General features: G+C 41.1%; 1 protein-coding gene across 2 annotated transcripts; it reads left to right on the plus strand.

Annotated features, from left to right (window-relative positions):
- The first annotated feature begins 2,582 nt into the window (after positions 1-2,582).
- On the plus strand, positions 2,583-13,972 carry LOC135536812 (zinc finger protein OZF-like). Of its 2 annotated transcripts, none has more exons than XM_064963050.1 (3): positions 2,583-2,969; positions 8,561-8,809; positions 12,380-13,972. In XM_064963050.1, exons 1-3 carry the CDS (start codon positions 2,867-2,869, stop codon positions 13,390-13,392), a joined length of 1,365 nt encoding a protein of 454 aa, XP_064819122.1. In that variant the 5' UTR covers positions 2,583-2,866; the 3' UTR covers positions 13,393-13,972. The 2 variants fall into 2 exon arrangements, with proteins under 2 accessions (XP_064819122.1, XP_064819123.1); XM_064963051.1 differs by lacking the exon at positions 12,380-13,972 and adding an exon at positions 9,110-9,887.
- Positions 13,973-18,387: the final 4,415 nt, after the last annotated feature.

The following is an 18,387-nucleotide window of genomic DNA, read 5'->3' on the forward strand; positions in this document are numbered from 1 at the left end:
TATATGCTGTTATAGAAATAAAATTTAAATTATCATCCTTCCTCATCTTAAACGGCACCGATCGCCACTGTCGTCTCCTGTGTACATACCTAATATTGAGTAAATACCTGCATCTCCTGACTACAAAGCAAGTCATCTAGCGTATAGGTCTTCATGCGCTGTTGAGAACTTTGATGATCTGGAAAAGGATTCCGTCGGGCGGTTGTGAGGGCTCTGAAGTGGAGCCAGTCCAGGATGTGGGGGACCTTCCTGAGGCGACAGGTGTGGTAGAGACGTCCAACGTTTGCCCCGAGACTCTTACTGGAGATCATTTTGGGAAGAGTGGATTCCTGCTTTTTGGCCGACCCATACGTTGTGTCAAGATGGTTAAAGGACAAAAAAAGGGTAATCAATGGGGGTTAATGAATGGGGTCGAGTGTAGAAGTGGATCAAATGAAAAGGAATAGTCCTAGTGTTTGTGACACCTGACATTTGGTGAGACAGAGACCCGGTGGCAATGGTGAGACTGAGAAAAGCATGTCTGTCTTGTTGAGCTTTGACAGAGTTGCTACCTGGTAAGGTCAGGTTAGATTATATTTGGTGTTCTGTGAGGGCATATGTTCTGAGTTAATTACGGTGCTTTAGGTGCCATAGGATTCGGACATGTTGCAGCAGTGTGTAGAAGAGGGATCCCACGCTGTGTGGAAAGTGCAGGAGGGCCTAGTCAGAGGGAGTGTACAGTTGGGATACAGAAAGCACTGTGTGTCAACTGTGGGGTTTTCATGCAGCTGGGGACCCAAAGTGCCTTGTGAGAGAGACAGGTTGAAATTGCCAGAGGGCCAAAGTAAGCGGGATGGAGTGGATGTTTTTTGGGGGGATAGTGTGTAGGTGTACAGATACATCTTTGGTGGTTGTGGGGGAACAGGAAGTTCCGGGCAGGCGCCTTAACTGTGTCTTCAAGACGATAACTTTTGTGTCGCTTTCAAATGCATTACTACTGGTATGTAATAGCACGTTTAAACATTCTAATATCAAAAGAACATGTCAACATGCTAAGTAACAAATAACTTAAAGTTTTATCACGTTTGGTAAAGGTTTTATGTGTTATTTTTGTGTCAAACCGAGTGAGTGAAGAACGTGATGAAATCTATTTTCCAAGTCACATAAACTAGAGACTGGGTTTGTCTGAGTGACTGTACATAATTTCTTAAAAGGTAATTTTATAAAAAAATAAAAGTATTTGATATTTCTGAGTTCGTTTGACATTGGTTTTGTGTAAAATTCACAAGCTGGTAAAATGGTGGCGCCCACTCGGTCTGCTTCAACGGACCTCGGTGCAGGCAGTGCTCGTGCATCAGAGAGACAAATTCACAGCTACACTACTGGTTTGAAGATGAATGTAATGTTTATCCGTTTTTCACATGTGTAGCAATATTCAGACACATTCAGTTCTTTCTATCTATAATTGTTACTATGGTGTGAACGGGAAAGACAATAGTTTTTTTTGTGATTGAAATAATACAGTGAAGACAAGGTTATTGCAGAAAATAGTTCATTGTGTTGCTTAAAACAACAACTGCAACCTAAATGGTTTTGGGTCTTTAATGCGTTTATGTAAATGAGGAAATCTACTCTAAGTGTATTTACGTTGTGATTTAGTGTGTAATTTGTGTCTAATGTGAATTAATTAATGTTTTGTTGTCAATGCTTAGCTACCTGATCTATTGAAATTAGATAATTGAACAAGAAAAAATAGAATGTAATTTTAGAGAATAAAGAAAACGGCAGAACTGCCGAGACAGTTTTTGTGTCGTTGCTCATTATTACTGCAGGACGACTCAGATTAAGTCTGAGGCCGGTAACATCAACAGTGAGGACAAACCCAGCCTGCCTCTCTCCTTCCACACTGAGTCCAAACCTACAGTCACTGGGTCCTGATTGTGACAGTGGAGCCCAGTTTGCACTGCAGGATCCAGAGATGGCATCAGTGAAGCTGGAAGACTGCAGTCAAACACTGGAGCTGAATGTCATCATTAAAGATGAAGAAGAGGAAGAGAAGATTGGGAAATCTGTTAATCATGGTAAGAGCAGGTTTTATCTAACTAAATGTATGTTGTTCATTCCAACTTCCGACTGTGTATGAAAAGTTGCATTAGAACTGTTTCAATGAGAAGGTAGATGTTATTTCATGCTAATGCTAATTAATTATTTGTGTAAAACTAACAATGAAATACAACCCGGACTCATCATCTGGCTTAAAAACAGAAGTCCAAACTCTGGCGGTCGCTCAATGTAGGCAGGGTTGGGTGGGTTACTTTCAGGGTGACAGCTGCACTTTCATTTTTTTATTTTTTTAACTAGGCACGTCAGTGAAGAACACATAAATGGATTAAAACGAATGTACAGTACCAGTCTAAAGTTAGGACACACCTACTCATTCCAGGGGTTTTCTACATTGTAGAATAATAGTGAAGACATCAAAACTATGAAATAACTTTCAAGCAATGTATAAGATAGTTATACTCCAGTCCAGTAGGTGGCGGTAGTGCAACATTTATTGGATGCCACCAGCCGTTAAACATAATCGAAGAACTCACCTGTAATGTGCCACGTCGACCACAACCTTTCCTATCGTGTTATCGCTACAGCATTTTAGGAAGCCATTGTTCAAAGTGTGTTCATGCATACAGTACAATGGGAGGGGGTGTGGCATGCACAGGAGAACCAGGAAGTTGATCTCACGTCTATTTAGGACTGGGATTCTATCCAGAGTTGACAGATAAACAGTGAGATCAAACCTAGTCTGCCTTTCTCACCGAGTTCAAACCTACAGTCACTGGGTCCTGAGTGTGACAGTGGAGCCCAGTTTGCACTGCAGGATCCAGAGATGACATCAGTGAAGCTGGAAGACTGCAGTCAAACACTGGAGCTGAATGTCAACATTAAAGATGAAGAAGAGGAGGAGAAGATTGGGAAATGTGTCAATCATGGTAAAAGCAGGCACTATCTTCGTAAATTAGACCTCCATAATTTATGACCCATTCTAATGCTAGGTTGAATTCTGCTTCTATCGGGAATGGCGTCGTGTGGGAGAGCGGTTTGCTGATGTTCACAACGTTATTAACAGAGTGCCCGGTGGTGGTGTTCTGTTATGGGCAGGCATAAACTACGGTCAACGAACATGATTGCATTTTATCGATGGAAGTTTGAATGCACAAAAATACCGTGACGAGATCCTGAAGCCTACTGTGAGACCTTTAAAAAATGGGCATCTGGGACCCAGTCGTGAAATCCATAGATTAGGGCCTAATTAATTTCTTTCAATTTACCGATTTGCTCATATGAACTGTAACTCAGTAAAATCTATGAAATAGTTGCATTTATTTATGTTCAGTATACATGGTCTACTACTCAATGGGGTAAATGGCATGAACGACAACAACAAAGGGACACAGTGTCCTTCGCTCCCGCTTGACAAGCACTACTCTGGCAACATAGTATGAAGTAGATACCCGGTAGCCATTTTCAGGGTGACAACCTTTTTAACTAGGCACGTTAGTGAGGAACACGTTTTTTATTTACATTGACCGCCTACACCGTGCCAAACCTGGACGACGCTGGGCCAATTGTGCGCAGCCCAATGGGACTCCCAATCACAGCCGGTTGTGATACTGCCTGGATTCAAACCAGGGTGTCTGTAGTGACTCCTATAGTACTGAGATGCAGTGTTTTAGACGGCTGAGCCACTCGGGAGCCCAACATACAGCGCATGAAAGTACACCATTAATCTTCTTGGGGGAAAAATTACATAAAGAGTTGTCAGTTTTTTTAGCTGAAACTGTACAAATATTTATGTAAAACTAACAATGAAATACAACCCAGACTCATCATCTGGTTTAAAAACAGAAGTCCAAACTCTGGCGGTATGGTCGCTCAATGTACGCAGGGTTGGGTGGGTTACTTTCTAAATGGAATCCGTTACAAGGTACCTGTCCAAAATTATAGTCAGTAACTTAATTTTTGGATTACCTAAACTCAGCAACGTAATCTGATTACATTCCGTTACTTTTAGATTACGTTCCCCTTAAGAGGCATTAGAATAATACAAATGAATGTTGCCAATTGAATGACATCTATTGCAGGATAAATCAATGTTGGAAGTTTACATAGCTGGCTATATATGGATGTTAAATTTTACTTTATGGGTTGGTTATGTGTGCTTCTTCTAACCCATCGCTTTCTACTACATCTAATAATACGATTAAATTATAGACTTTGGTTTTTAATGTAAAGATATCAGAATTCCAGTCATTCCAATAAATGTTATACCCCTTGATCTTCAACAATAGGACTCAAGAAATGGAAGTATAGATTAGCCAAATAGTTTTACCTGAGCACGACACCAAAACTAAGGACTTATTAGCCAGCCCTACTTTTTATTGTCGCAGAGGACTGATTTGGGCTCATTGATTCGAGTTGAAAAATAAATGCTGCGCTCGTGTAATGGCATGCTTTGCCAAGAGTGTGCAAAGCTGTCATCAAGGCAAAGGGTGTCTATATTTTGATTTAACACTTTAAAAAAATATATTATTGTTTTTTGGTTACTACATGATTCCTTATGTTATTTCATAGTTTTGATGTCTTCATTATATCAAGATGTAGAAAATAGTAAAAATAAAGAAACCCTTGAATCAGTAGGTGTGTCCAAACTTTGACTGGTACTGTGTATATAGAATGTATCAGTCCCTAAACAGATTGCCCCTTTTTAAGTCTATCAAAAGTGTGCAAGTTTGAGCATGTGTCCATTAGGCCAATGGATGTTTTTATTTTTATCAGCATGAATTAGATTGAGCATTAAAAGCCCCTCTTTTATTCCATAGGCTGGGATCCACACTATGCTGCTGTTGCAAGAGTGAATTTTTCGCGGTCTGTCCACTGGTTTCAAAATCAATGATTGATAGGCAGCATAAACTTCTTGAATTAAACCATTATTGGATTCCAAATACACATTTAGATTTGTGAACAGCCATCCACAACAACCACAATCCGTAAGGCGCTAATATAGCTAGCTGAATGAGAGAGCAGCAGTGTGATTCACATCAATGCGCAATGTAGATAACAATAATACGTGATATCCGTATCACTGTAGACCACGGTATCTTTACCTCCAAGCGTTTATTCAAGTTGGATCATTTGGTGTGTCATCATAGTGGTCTCTGATTGGTGGTCATCATTTGGTGTGTCATCATAGTGGTCTCTGATTGGTGGTCATCATTTGGTGTGTCATCATAGTGCTCTCTGATTGGTGGTCATCATTTGGTGTGTCATCATAGTGGTCTCTGATTGGTGTGTCATCATTTGGTGTGTCATCATAGTGGCCTCTGATTGGTGGTCATCATTTGGTGTGTCATCATAGTGGTCTCTGATTGGTGGTCATCATTTGGTGTGTCATCAGTGGTCTCTGATTGGTGTGTCATCATTTGGTGTGTCATAGTGGTCTCTGATTGGTGGTCATCATTTGGTGTGTCATCATAGTGGCCTCTGATTGGTGGTCATCATTTGGTGTGTCATCATAGTGGTCTCTGATTGGTGGTCATCATTTGGTGTGTCATCATAGTGGTCTCTGATTGGTGGTCATCATTTGGTGTGTCATCATAGTGGTCTCTGATTGGTGGTGGTCATCATTTGGTGTGTCATCATAGTGGTCTCTGATTGGTGGTTGTCATCATTTGGTGTGTCATCATAGTGGTCTCTGATTGGTGGTGGTCATCATTTGGTGTGTCATCATAGTGGTCTCTGATTGGTGGTGGTCATCATTTGGTGTGTCATCATAGTGGTCTCTGATTGGTGGTCTGACTCACTCAGGTGGAACAAACTTAAACATGCACCTTTCTTAATACTGAGTTGAATGTCATTGAATTGTTTTCTTTTTTTCTTTCAGCAAACACAATTTCTGAATTTAAATGTAATCCTTCAGTTTTTCAAAAGTATCGGTAATTTGTTTACAATATTTTTTGCAATCCCTTTACATGTAATCTGTTACTCCCCAAACCTGTATGTATGGTAGTTGTGTGGTAAGAAAAGGAAGAGAGAAACCTCCCCACAGTGCAATCAAACAGTCTAACCTATAGCACAGCGCTTTCGATTCACTTCTTTCCGCAAGCCCACTACTTTCCTTTAGACACACTCACTCGCTGACATAAAGCATGTTACATATACATATCTACCTCCATCACTCCAGTATCCCTGTCCCCTTACCCCTATACATATCTACCTCCATCACTCCAGGATCCCTGTCCCCTTACCCCTATACATATCTACCTCCATCACTCCAGGATCCCTGTCCCCTTACCCTATACATATCTACCTCCATCACTCCAGTATCCCTGTCCCCTTACCCCTATACATATCTACCTCCACCACTCCAGTATCCCTGTCCCCTTACCCCTATCCATATCCTATCCATCCTGATCCCCCCTACCCCTATACATATCTACCTCCATCACTCCAGGATCCCTGTCCCCTTACCCCTATACATATCTACCTCCATCACTCCAGTATCCCTGTCCCCTTACCCCTATACATATCTACCTCCATCACTCCAGGATCCCTGTCCCCTTACCCCCCTCTCCATCATATCTACCCCTACATATCTACCTCACTCCAGTAACCCTGTCTCCCCTTACCCCTATACATATCTACCTCCATCACTCCAGTATCCCTGTCCCCTTACCCCTATACATATCTACCTCCACCACTCCAGTATCCCTGTCCCCTTACCCCTATACATATCTACCTCCATCACTCCAGTATCCCTGTCCCCTTACCCCTATACATATCTACCTCCACCACTCCAGTATCCCTGTCCCCTTACCCCTATACATATCTACCTCCATCACTCCAGTATCCCTGTCCCCTTACCCCTATACATATCTACCTCCATCACTCCAGTATCCCTGTCCCCTTACCCCTATACATATCTACCTCCATCACTCCAGTATCCCTGTCCCCTTACCCCTATACATATCTACCTCCATCACTCCAGGATCCCTGTCCCCTTACCCCTATACATATCTACCTCCATCACTCCAGGATCCCTGTCCCCTTACCCCTATACATATCTACCTCCATCACTCCAGTATCCCTGTCCCCTCCATACCCCTATCCCTGTCCCCTTACCCCTATACATATCTACCTCCATCACTCCAGTATCCCTGTCCCCTTACCCCTATACATATCTACCTCCATCACTCCAGTATCCCTGTCCCCTTATACATATCTACCTCCATCACTCCAGGATCCCTGTCCCCTTACCCCTATACATATCTACCTCCACCACTCCAGTATCCCTGTCCCCTGTCCCCTATACATATCTACCTCCATCACTACAGGATCCCTGTCCCCTTACCCCTATACATATCTACCTCCACCACTCCAGTATCCCTGCACATCTAAATATGGTATTGGAGCTGACTTTAACTATTTGCTGTATATACAGTATACTTACTTGTGTATTTCCTATTCTTATTTCTCGTGTCTTTTTTTCTTGTAATATATGGTTATTGATAATTGCATTATTTAGTTTTGAGTTTGCAAGAAAGGCATTTCACTGTGCTTGTGACGTTACAACTGAACTTAAAACATCTTTGGTTGTAGTGGGGGAACAAGAAGTTTCGGGAAGGCCGGAACTAGAACTGTGTTGTCAAGATACCTTTTGTGTCCGTTTTTTAAATGTATTACATGTATTACTACAGGTTTGTAATTGCACGTTTAAACTGTCTAATATCAAAATAACATGTCATAACGTGCCAGGTAACAAATGATAATGTTTGGTAAAGGTTTTGTGTTCTTTTGCTTCAAACCGAGTGAGTGGAAAACGTGACTAAAAACAATTTTATACGTCGATAGCTAGAGACTTTGGGTTTGTCTGAGTCAATGAACATAAATTATGAAATTGCCCTTTTAATAAATTATTTTTTCCTTTTACATGTTACTGCTAAATGACTTAAATGTAAATGTTATTGGTTTTGTGTAAAATTCGCGAGTTTGTAAAATGGTGGCGCCAGCTCTGTCTGCGTGCGGGCAGTGCAGATGCACCAGAGAGCGAACCAAAAAAAAATGGACCAGAGAGCGACAATTTCACAGTTACCCTACAGATGAGGCTGAATGCAATGTTGAGCTTTTATTTTTGTTTAAAAAAAAAATACATGTGTAAGAATATTCAGACACATTGTATTTCCCATTCACATTATAGATAGAAACAATCGTTTTTTTGTGGGTGAAATAATACAGTGAAGATTGAAAATTGTTCATGGTGCTTCCTCAAACACTGCAACCTTAATGGCTTGAGCCATTTATGTAAATGTGGGAAATCTACTATAGGTTAAGTGCACTTACGTTGTGTAATTTAAAGTGTGCACTCGTCTAATGTGAATTCATGTTTTGTAGTCTATGCATAGCAACCTGATTCATTGAAATTCAATAATTGAACAAGGAAAAAACTAAATATTTTTAAGAGAATAAAGTAAGTGCCAGAACTGTTAAGACTAACTTTTGTGTCCGTTTCTCATTGTTACTCCAGGCCAACGAGGATTAAGTCTGATTCCGGTAACATCCACAGTGAGGACAAACCCAGCCTGCCTCTCTCCTTCCACACTGAGTCCAAACCTACAGTCACTGGGTCCTGATTGTGACAGTGGAGCCCAGTTTGCACTGCAGGATCCAGAGATGGCATCAGTGAAGCTGGAAGACTGCAGTCAAACACTGGAGCTGAATGTCAATATTAAAGATGAAGAAGAGGAGGAGAAGATTGGGAAATCTGTTTCTCATGGTAAGAGCAGGTTCTCTCTAACTAAGTTTGTTGTTCATTACAACTTCCCACTGTGTATGAAAAGTTGCAGTAGAACTGTTTCATGATGAACTGTTTCAATGAGAAGGTAGGTGTTATTTCATGCTACTGAGACTTGCATGGTTTGACACCAGTATTGCCAGCATGTGTTTGATTCACTGGGCTGTCTGGAGTGAAGGTGAACTTTCTCCCCAGTCTGTGGTACTGAGTATTCTGGAACAGGTTTTCATCAAGGATCTCTCTGTACTTTGTTCTGTTCCTCTTTCCCTCGATCCTGACTAGTCTCCCAGTCCCTGATGCTGCCATCACCATGCTTCACCATAGGGATGGTGCCAGGTTTCTTCCAAATGTGACGCTTGGCATTCAGGCCAACATTTTGGTTTCATCAGACCAGAGAATCTTGTTTCTCATGGTCTGAGAGTCTTTAGGTGCCTTTTGGAAAACTCCAAGCGGGTTGTCATGTGCCTTTTTTACTGAGGTTTGGCTTCGTCTGGCCACTCTACCATGAAGGCCTGATTGGTGGAGTGCTGCAGAGATGGTTGTCCTTCTGGAATGTTCTCCCATCTCCACAGAGGAACTCTGGAGCTCTGTCAGTGACCATCGGGTTCTTGGTCACCTCCAAAACCAAGGCCCTTCTCCCCTGATTGCTCAGTTTGGTTGGGCGGCCAGCTCTCGGAATAGTCTTGGTCGTTCCAAACTTCTTCCATTTAAGAAGGATGGAGGCCACTGTGTTCTTGGGGACCTTCAATGCTACAGAAATGTTGTTGGTACCCTTCCCCAGATCTGTGCCTCGAAACAATCCTGTCTCAGAGCTCTACGGACAATTCCTTCAACCTCATGGCTTGGTTTTTTGCTCTGACATGCACTGTCAACTGTGGGACCTTATATAGACAGGTGTGTTCCTTTCCAAATCATGCCCAATCAATTGAATTTACCACAGGTGGATTCCAATCAAGTTGTAGAAACATCTCAAGGATGATAAATGGGAACAGGATGCACCAGAGCTCAATTTTGAGTCTCATAGCAAAGGGTCTGAATATTTATGTAAATAAGGAATTTCTTTTTTTATTTTTAATACATTTGCAAACATTTCAAAAAGCCTGTTTTTAGCTTTGTCGTTATCGGCTATTGTGTGTAGATTTGAGGATTTGTAAAATGTTTTTATCCATTTTAGAATAAGGCTGTAACGTAACAATGTGGAAAAGGAGAGGTCTGAATACATTCTGAATGCACTGTACAGTGAGGGGGAAAAGTATTTGATCCCCTGCTGATTTTGTACGTTTGCCCACTGACAAAGAAATGATCAGTCTATAATTTTAATGGTAGGTTTATTTTAACAGTGAGAGACAGAATAACAACAAAAAAATCCAGAAAAACGCATGTCAAAAATGTTATAAATTGATTTGCATTTTAATGAGGGAAATAAGTATTTGACCCCTCTGCAAAACATGACTTAGTACTTGGTGGCAAAACCCTTGTTGGCTATCATAGAGGTCAGACGTTTCTTGTAGTTGGCCACCAGGTTTGCACACATCTCAGGAGGGATTTTGTCCCACTCCTCTTTGCAGATCTTCTCCAAGTCATTAAGGTTTCGAGGCTGACATTTGGCAACTCGAACCTTCAGCTCCCTCCACAGATGTTCTATGGGTTTAAGGTCTGGAGACTGGCTAGGCCACCCCAGGACCTTAATGTGCTTCTTCTTGAGCCACTCCTTTGTTGCCTTGGCCGTGTGTTTTGGGTCATTGTCATGCTGGAATACCCATCCATGACCCATTTTCAATGCCCTGGCTGAGGGAAGGAGGTTCTCACCCAAGATTTGACGGTACATGGCCCCGTCCATCGTCCCTTTGATGCGGTGAAGTTGTCCTGTCCCCTTAGCTGAAAAACACCCCCAAAGCATAATGTTTCCACCTCCATGTTTGACGGTGGGGATGGTGTTCTTGGGGTCATAGGCAGCATTCCCCCTCCTCCAAACACGGCGAGTTGAGTTGATGCCAAAGAGCTCCATTTTGGTCTCATCTGACCACAACACTTTCCCCCAGTTGTCCTCTGAATCATTCAGATGTTCATTGGCAAACTTCAGACAGGCATGTATATGTGCTTTCTTGAGCAGGGGGACCTTGCGGGCGCTGCAGGATTTCAGTCCTTCACGGCGTAATGTGTTACCAGTTGTTTTCTTGGTGACTATGGTCCTCGCTGCCTTGAGATCATTGACAAGATCCTCCCATGTAGTTCTGGTCTGATTCCTCACCGTTCTCATGATCATTGCAACTCCACAAGGTGAGATCTTGCATGGAGCCCCAGGCCGAGGGAGATTGACAGTTCTTTTGTGTTTCTTCCATTTGCGAATAATCGTACCAACTGTTGTCACCTTCTCACCAAGCTGCTTGGCAATGGTCTTGTTGCCCATTCCAGCCTTGTGTAGGTCTACAATCTTGTCCCTGACATCCTTGGAGAGGTGGACAGGTGTCTTTTATACAGGTAACAAGCTGGGATTAGGAGAACTCCCTTTAAGAGTGTGCTCCTAATCTCAGCCTGTTACCTGTATAAAATACACCTGGGAGCCAAAAATCTTTCTAATTGAGAGGTGGTCAAATAATTAAAATGCAAATCAATTTATAACATTTTTGACATGCGTTTTTTTCTGGCTTTTTTTGTTATTCTGTCTCTCACTGTTCAAATAAACATACCATTAAAATTACAGACTGATCATTTCTTTGTCAGTGGGCATATGTATAAAATCAGCAGGGGGATCAAATATTTTACTCCCTCACTGATATGTCACCCAGTACAGCCAGGAGAGGACTGGCCACTCCTCAGACTGGTTCCTCTCTAGGTTTCTTCCTAGTGTTCCTGTGTTCTGTGGAGTTTTTCTTAGCCACTGTGCTTATATGCATTGCTTGCTTATTGGTGTTTTTAAGCTGGATTTCTGTATAAGCACTTTGTGCCAACTGCTGATGTAAAAAGTGCATCAAATGTATTTGATTGACATGTACAATGAGTGTACAAAACATTAAGAACACCTTCCAAATGTTGAGTTGCACCCCCCTTATGCCCTCTGCGTCAATTTGTTTGGGCATGAAATCTACAAGGTGTGGAAAGCTTTCCACAAGGATGATGGCGCATGTTGACTCCAATGCTTCCCAGTTATTTCAAGTTTGCTAAATGTCCTTTGGGTGGTGGACCATTCTTCTCACACACAGGATACTTTTGCCCATGGAAAAACCCAGAAGCATTGCATTTATTAACACAAACCGGTGCACCTGGCACCTACTACCATACCCCGTTAAAAGGCACTTCAATATCTTGTCTTGCCCATTCACCCTCTGAATGGCAGACATACACAATCCATGTCACAATTGTATCAAGTCTTAAAAATCTTTTTAATTTGTTTCTTCATCTACACTGATTGATTGAAGTGGATTAAACAAGTGACATCGATGAGAAATCATAGCTTTAACATGGTCAGTCTGTCATGGAAAGAGCAGGTGTTCCTAATGTTTTGGCGCTCAGTATATATCACACCAACTGATTCTTCTGCTGTTCACACAGGATACCATGTTGAGCCATTCTCTACATCCAGAGAGCAACAGCAGGAAGATCACAGAGCTAAGAGGTCTCACCATTGCCCACATTGTGAGGAGATTTTCCCAATTCTATCAAAGCTAAAAATACACCTAAAAATGCACACAGAAGAAAATCTGTATTCCTGCACTGACTGTGGGAAGAGTTTCACAACATCAAGAGCTCTGACGGTTCATCGGAGAGTACACACAGGAGAGAAGCCTTACAACTGCTCTGACTGTGGGGAGAGTTTCTCTCAACAGAGCAATTTAAAAAAACACCAACGTATACATACAGGAGAGAAGCCTTACTCTTGCTCGGCCTGTGGGAGGAGTTTCTCTCAACAGAGCAACTTCAAAAAACACCAACGGATACACACAGGAGAGAAGCCATACTCCTGCTCTGACTGTGGAAAAGGCTTCACAACATCAACTGAGCTAACAGTTCATCAGAGAACACACACAGGAGAGAAGCCTTACTTCTGCTCTGACTGTGGAAAGAGTTTCTCCCGATTGGATACCTTAAAAGTACATGAACGTGTACACACAGGAGAGAAGCCATACTCCTGCTCTGACTGTGGAAAAGGCTTCACAACATCATCTGAGCTAACAGTTCATCAGAGAACACACACAGGAGAGAAGCCTTACTTCTGCTCTGACTGTGGAAAAAGTTTCTCCCAATTGGAGAAGTTAAAATGTCACCAGCGAATACATACAGACCAAAAGTCTTACTTCTGCTCCGACTGTGGGAAGAGTTTCTCCCGATTGGATACCTTAAAAGTACATGAACGTATACATACAGGAGAGAAGCCTTACTTCTGCTCCGACTGTGGGAAGAGTTTCACCCGATTGGATACCTTAAAATGTCACCAGCGAATACATACAGGAGAGAAGCCTTTCTCCTGCTCTGATTGTGGAAATTGTTTTACTGATCAGAGCAGCTTAACACACCAATGTATACATACAGGAGAGAAGCCTCATCGGTTCTCTCAGACCAGCTAAGAGGGAAGTCATTACATCACTTCATTCTCATCTCATAAATGAAGTGGTAACAGTGAATTTGATAACATTTTAAGAAAGAATAAAACACTATTGGGATCATATTGTTTCTCACTGTAAGAGAACTGTGCAGAGGAAAGGGTGTGTTATAGAATGTTAACTTCTTGTTGTTTTACTGATCAGTGAGCACCTTGTCAGTTTGATTTATTTAATTGAGCTTTTACTCTAAAGATATTGAGAGTACCTTGAATTTGCCCTTAGGGTTGAATGCCCTCTGAGGCTTCTCACATTGTAACAATGTAGTCTGATGGCTGACTGGGTGGTTCTGCTTCCCTCTGCAGTGTTCTGTGGAAAGGAGCTGGTAGACACAACATGTGTCAGCGATGGTGTGATCAGTCTTCACCATTAGTTTGGGTGGATTATTATTATTTTACTACAAAGTAACTTTTGTTTAATGATACACATACTTTGAAACGACTACGTGTTTATTAAATTGTCTTACTAGATTTATTATTTGTCATCAAATGTATTTGGTTAACTGCATTGAACTTAATTGATGTGCTAATTAAAAATAAATATTCTACATTAATTTGTGCTGATCAAACTTTGGGTTATCTATACAGACAATGCAATGTTTTTGTTTAAAATGAGTTTGAATAACATCAATTAATGTCTATGTATTCAGTAGATACATGTCACTACACCTCTACATGCCAATTAGCTCGTCCCCAGTATGTTCTACAATACATTTAAAATAATGTTTTGCAGTATAAAGAACATGTTTTCATATTTAAATAAATGTTATTTTATTTTGTAAAGTGTTTTCTATGGTGCCAAAGTCCAGGGACAATATTACTACCACAATTCAAGTATGATCCACTTACTATTGGGGAATGGAACCAGAGAGGAAGCTGCATTAGCCTTTACCTGCCCCATTGTTCAGAGTGGAAGAGCTGGGAACTCACCTGTGATGGTCCACATCTACCACAACCTTTCCTATTGTGTTAGTAAACACCACAGCATTTTAGGAAGCCATTGTTCAAAATGTGTTCATACTTAATATTATAATGAGAGGGGATGTGGCCTGCACAGAGGAAGACCAGGAGGTTGAGCTTGAACTTCTATTTCAGACTAGGATCTGACCCAGAGTTGACAGTGAGGACAAACCCATCCTGCCTCTCATCCAAACCTACAGTCACTGGTTCGTGATTGTGACTGGAGCCCAGCACCTCTACTTCCAGTGGCAATGGTAATGATTATAACGTTTCCTCGTGAGCATAGCAGGTATCCATGGTAGTGTTTATGTTGTGTCCTCAGCATAACAGGTATTTCATATTAATAACACCTTCCTAATATTCAGTTGCACCTTTATTCCCTCAGAACAGCCTCAATTCGTCGGGACATGGACTTTACAAGGTGTCGAAAGCGTTGCACAGGGATGCTGACCCATGTTGACTCCTATGCTTCCTAGTTGTGTCAAGTTGGCTGGATGTGCCTGGCACCTACTACCATACCACGTGCAAAGGCACTTCAATCTTTTATTTTGCCCAAAGTTACTCTCAACTGTAGCTGCTGATTGGCTGAATACCTGGGTCGCGAGACGGTTCGTTGTCAGCAAAGCGACTTGACAGAACTATGATGCCACGTTGTCGAACCACAGGCGTGAGAACTCGAGCTGTCAAATATTGAAGGCCAAGAGTTTCAAATCGTTTTACCGGAACACGTCTGAACACTTGAAATTATTATTTTTCACTTGCTTGTTTCAAGTGTCAAATTTCATTTTTTTTGTACACGTGATTTAAAAACAAAACAACATGTCCAGTGTCTGTTTACAGGCGATTTGAAACTTATGGGCATTTTTACATGCGTTCACTACTCCTGTTCAGCCTGTTGGGTAAGGAATGGCGTTTTTGTAGTTGTTTTTGGATAATTGCCGAAAACTTATTTGGTAGTTAACGTCACAATTTATGATTTTTTTTTATTTTTAAGCATTTATGTATTGCACAAAGGTGTCTTATTTTCAATTAGCTAGCCATAATTTGTCCTTGTCTGAAGTATTAAGCTAACACCTACTTTTCCAAAACCCCATTTGTTTGATGAATAAATTAAAGCAATAGTTGTCACTACTTTCCAAACCACAAAGGCTGAATTCAAATGTTTTATAAACTGTTCCCGATGCAGCGGAGGAAGGACCAGGGTGCACAACATTTGAGATAAATAAGCTTCTTGTGCGTATGGAAAATATCTGGGATCTTTATTTCAGCTCATGAAGCATGAGACCAACACTTTACATGTTGCATTTATATTTTTGTTCGGTGTATACTTATTCCCTGACATTGTCCAAGTTCTGATTTCTCATTAATTCCGTATTGCCCACTTCCTTATCAGACAGTAGCAACAAACTATTAAACGGTGCTAATTTCATTCATCAACATTTTAAAAAGGGCAGTAGACATTTCCCCGATCATAGTCTAGCTCAAAACTCATGAGACTTTCAGTATGTAACAGTACAAAACATTGCTTTTAGCAAACATAAAATAAGTTGACTGAATAGATATTTAATAAACATTTCAAAACAATACATTATACTATAGACCTGCTAAATTACATCCAGCATAAAAAAAAACAAACAAAATCAACTAAAATGATTCTGTATTTATTTGATGTAATAGTTGTTCATGAAGCAAACATTGTCTGACTTGGTGAAGGTGGTAGAAGGAAACTGTCTTTTCCTCCCCCTCTGTCATTCGTGGTGCTCGTGCAACGGAGCATTTGGAGATTCCTGTGAACGTCATCATAAACATGTCATTCTGAACAGGAATTTAGACCAGTTGACAATTCAACAGAATTCAGTCTTGTTCACGTTGATGATCGGTACAACATGAGACAGATAGCAAGCCACGGTGTATGAGTCAATATTACCTGTTTATTACGTTGGTAATTTAGTTTTTAATACCACAAAACCCGGGGAGCCTTATGGCCAATATACCACGGCTATGGGCTGTATCCAGGCACTCCGTTGCATCATGCAGAAGAACAGCCCCAAGCCGTGGTATATTGGTGATATACCACAAACCCTGAGGAGCCTTATGGCTATATGGCCAATATACCACGGCTATGGGCTGTATCCAGGCACTCTGTTGCATCATGCAGAAGAACAGCCCCAAGCCGTGGTATATTTGATATACCACAAACCCTGAGGAGCCTTATTGCTTAAATATAACACAGATACATGCGCATGTGAGGTTTCAAATAATGTTACTACTACTAGTTTGCTCTCTCCCTGCTTTTCCTGAACATGTTTATCTGATATAGCTAGTTGTTATTGTTCTTCCTTGCTCATGTAACGGATGTGAAACGGCTAGCTTATTTAGCGGTGGTGCGCGCTAAATAGCGTTTCAATCAGTGACGTCTCTTGCTCTGAGACCTTGAAGTAGTAGTTCCCCTTGCTCTGCAAGGGCCGCGGCTTTTGTGGAGCGATGGGTAACGATGCTTCGTGGGTGACTGTTGTTGATGTGTGCAGAGGGTCCCTGGTTCGGGCCGGGTATGGGCGAGGGGATGGTCTGCTGTTACACTCATCCAAAGCAGGCTTTTCTCCTCGCTAGTCTTCAGATGCTTGACTAAATGATAATGTTGTGGCTGTAATTAGAACAACAACTAAATACACTCTTAGAAAAATATAACTATTTGGTTCCAGGTAGAACCCTTTTGGGATCCATGTAGAACCCCCTTTCCACAAATGGTTCTACCTGGAACCCAAGAGGGTTCTTTAAAATGTTATCCTATGGGGACAGCTGAATAACTTAATGTTCTAGATGGCACCTTTTCTAAGAGTGTAACTTTATCAGATAGACATTATCAGGAAAAGCAGCTCATTTAGCAAGCCAATTTTTATTTATTTTATTTTTTATTTCACCTTTATTTAACCAGGTAGGCTAGTTGAGAACAAGTTCTCATTTGCAACTGCGACCTGGCCAAGATAAAGCATAGCAGTGTGAACAGACAACACAGAGTTACACATGGAGTAAACAATTAACAAGTCAATAACACAGTAGAAAAAAGTCTATATACATTGTGTGCAAAAGGCATGAGGAGGTTGGCGAATAATTACAATTTTTCAGATTAACACTGGAGTGATAAATGATCAGATGGTCATGTACAGGTAGAGATATTGATGTGCAAAAGAGCAGAAAAGTAAATAAATATAAACAGTATGGGGATGAGGTAGGTAAATTGGGTGGGCTATTTACCGATGGACTATGTACAGCTGCAGCGATCGGTTAGCTGCTCAGATAGCAGATGTTTGCAGATGTTTGAAGTTGGTGAGGGAGTATAAAATACTTATTGCATTGATTCAACCTTGAAATTTAACTAAAGCAATCTTACTTTTCATCTGTATGTAGCAGTTTGATCTCACCTCGTCTGGGCACTGCAACAGATAGATCTTATTCCCCATTCTCTATTGTTTAGATTCTGCAGGGAGCTTGCCTGTTCTCCCAAAACATTAGCTAATAGCTAAGTTATCCAACTTCAGCAAATAAATCTCCACTTGCTAACTAGCAACGCCAACCAATTACACAACAAATACAATGTAAACAATTATTTTCTAAACTAATATTAGTCACAACCAAATGACAAGTACAAAGAACTATTGTTCTGTTCCACAACGTAACAACCATTAGTTACAGGTTAGACAGAAGACTATTTCTAGATAGCTAACTAGTCATGCTATTTCAATGAAAATAAACTAGCTAGCCAGCGTCAGCTTTGTAGTTGTAATGCTATGTGGGAAAAGTCATTTAAATTTATTCCTCCATTTCTCACCAACGCCTTGCTGTTTACATTCTGTAAATCTAACGTTAATTGACCAATTTTAACAAATTGATCCATATTTAGAAACATCTCCTCCCTCCCCGAGTAAGCGATTCATGTCAGTGTAGGAAAGGATGAAACAGCGTCTGTGCCACTAGTAAGTACAGATAGTATAAATCGCCTCGC

Source organism: Oncorhynchus masou, unplaced genomic scaffold (genome assembly GCF_036934945.1).
Source record: "Oncorhynchus masou masou isolate Uvic2021 unplaced genomic scaffold, UVic_Omas_1.1 unplaced_scaffold_666, whole genome shotgun sequence".
In the NCBI taxonomy this organism is placed as follows: domain Eukaryota; kingdom Metazoa; phylum Chordata; class Actinopteri; order Salmoniformes; family Salmonidae; genus Oncorhynchus; species Oncorhynchus masou.

Excerpts from the sequence above, each read along its gene's own strand:
- LOC135536812 (XM_064963050.1), top strand. The coding sequence starts at position 2,867 with ATGACATCAGTGAAGCTGGAAGACTGCAGTCAAACACTGGAGCTGAAT. Across the intron at positions 2,970-8,560 it reads TGGGAAATGTGTCAATCATG|GCCAACGAGGATTAAGTCTG; the intron begins GTAAAAGCAGGC and ends TTGTTACTCCAG. Across the intron at positions 8,810-12,379 it reads TGGGAAATCTGTTTCTCATG|GATACCATGTTGAGCCATTC; the intron begins GTAAGAGCAGGT and ends CTGTTCACACAG.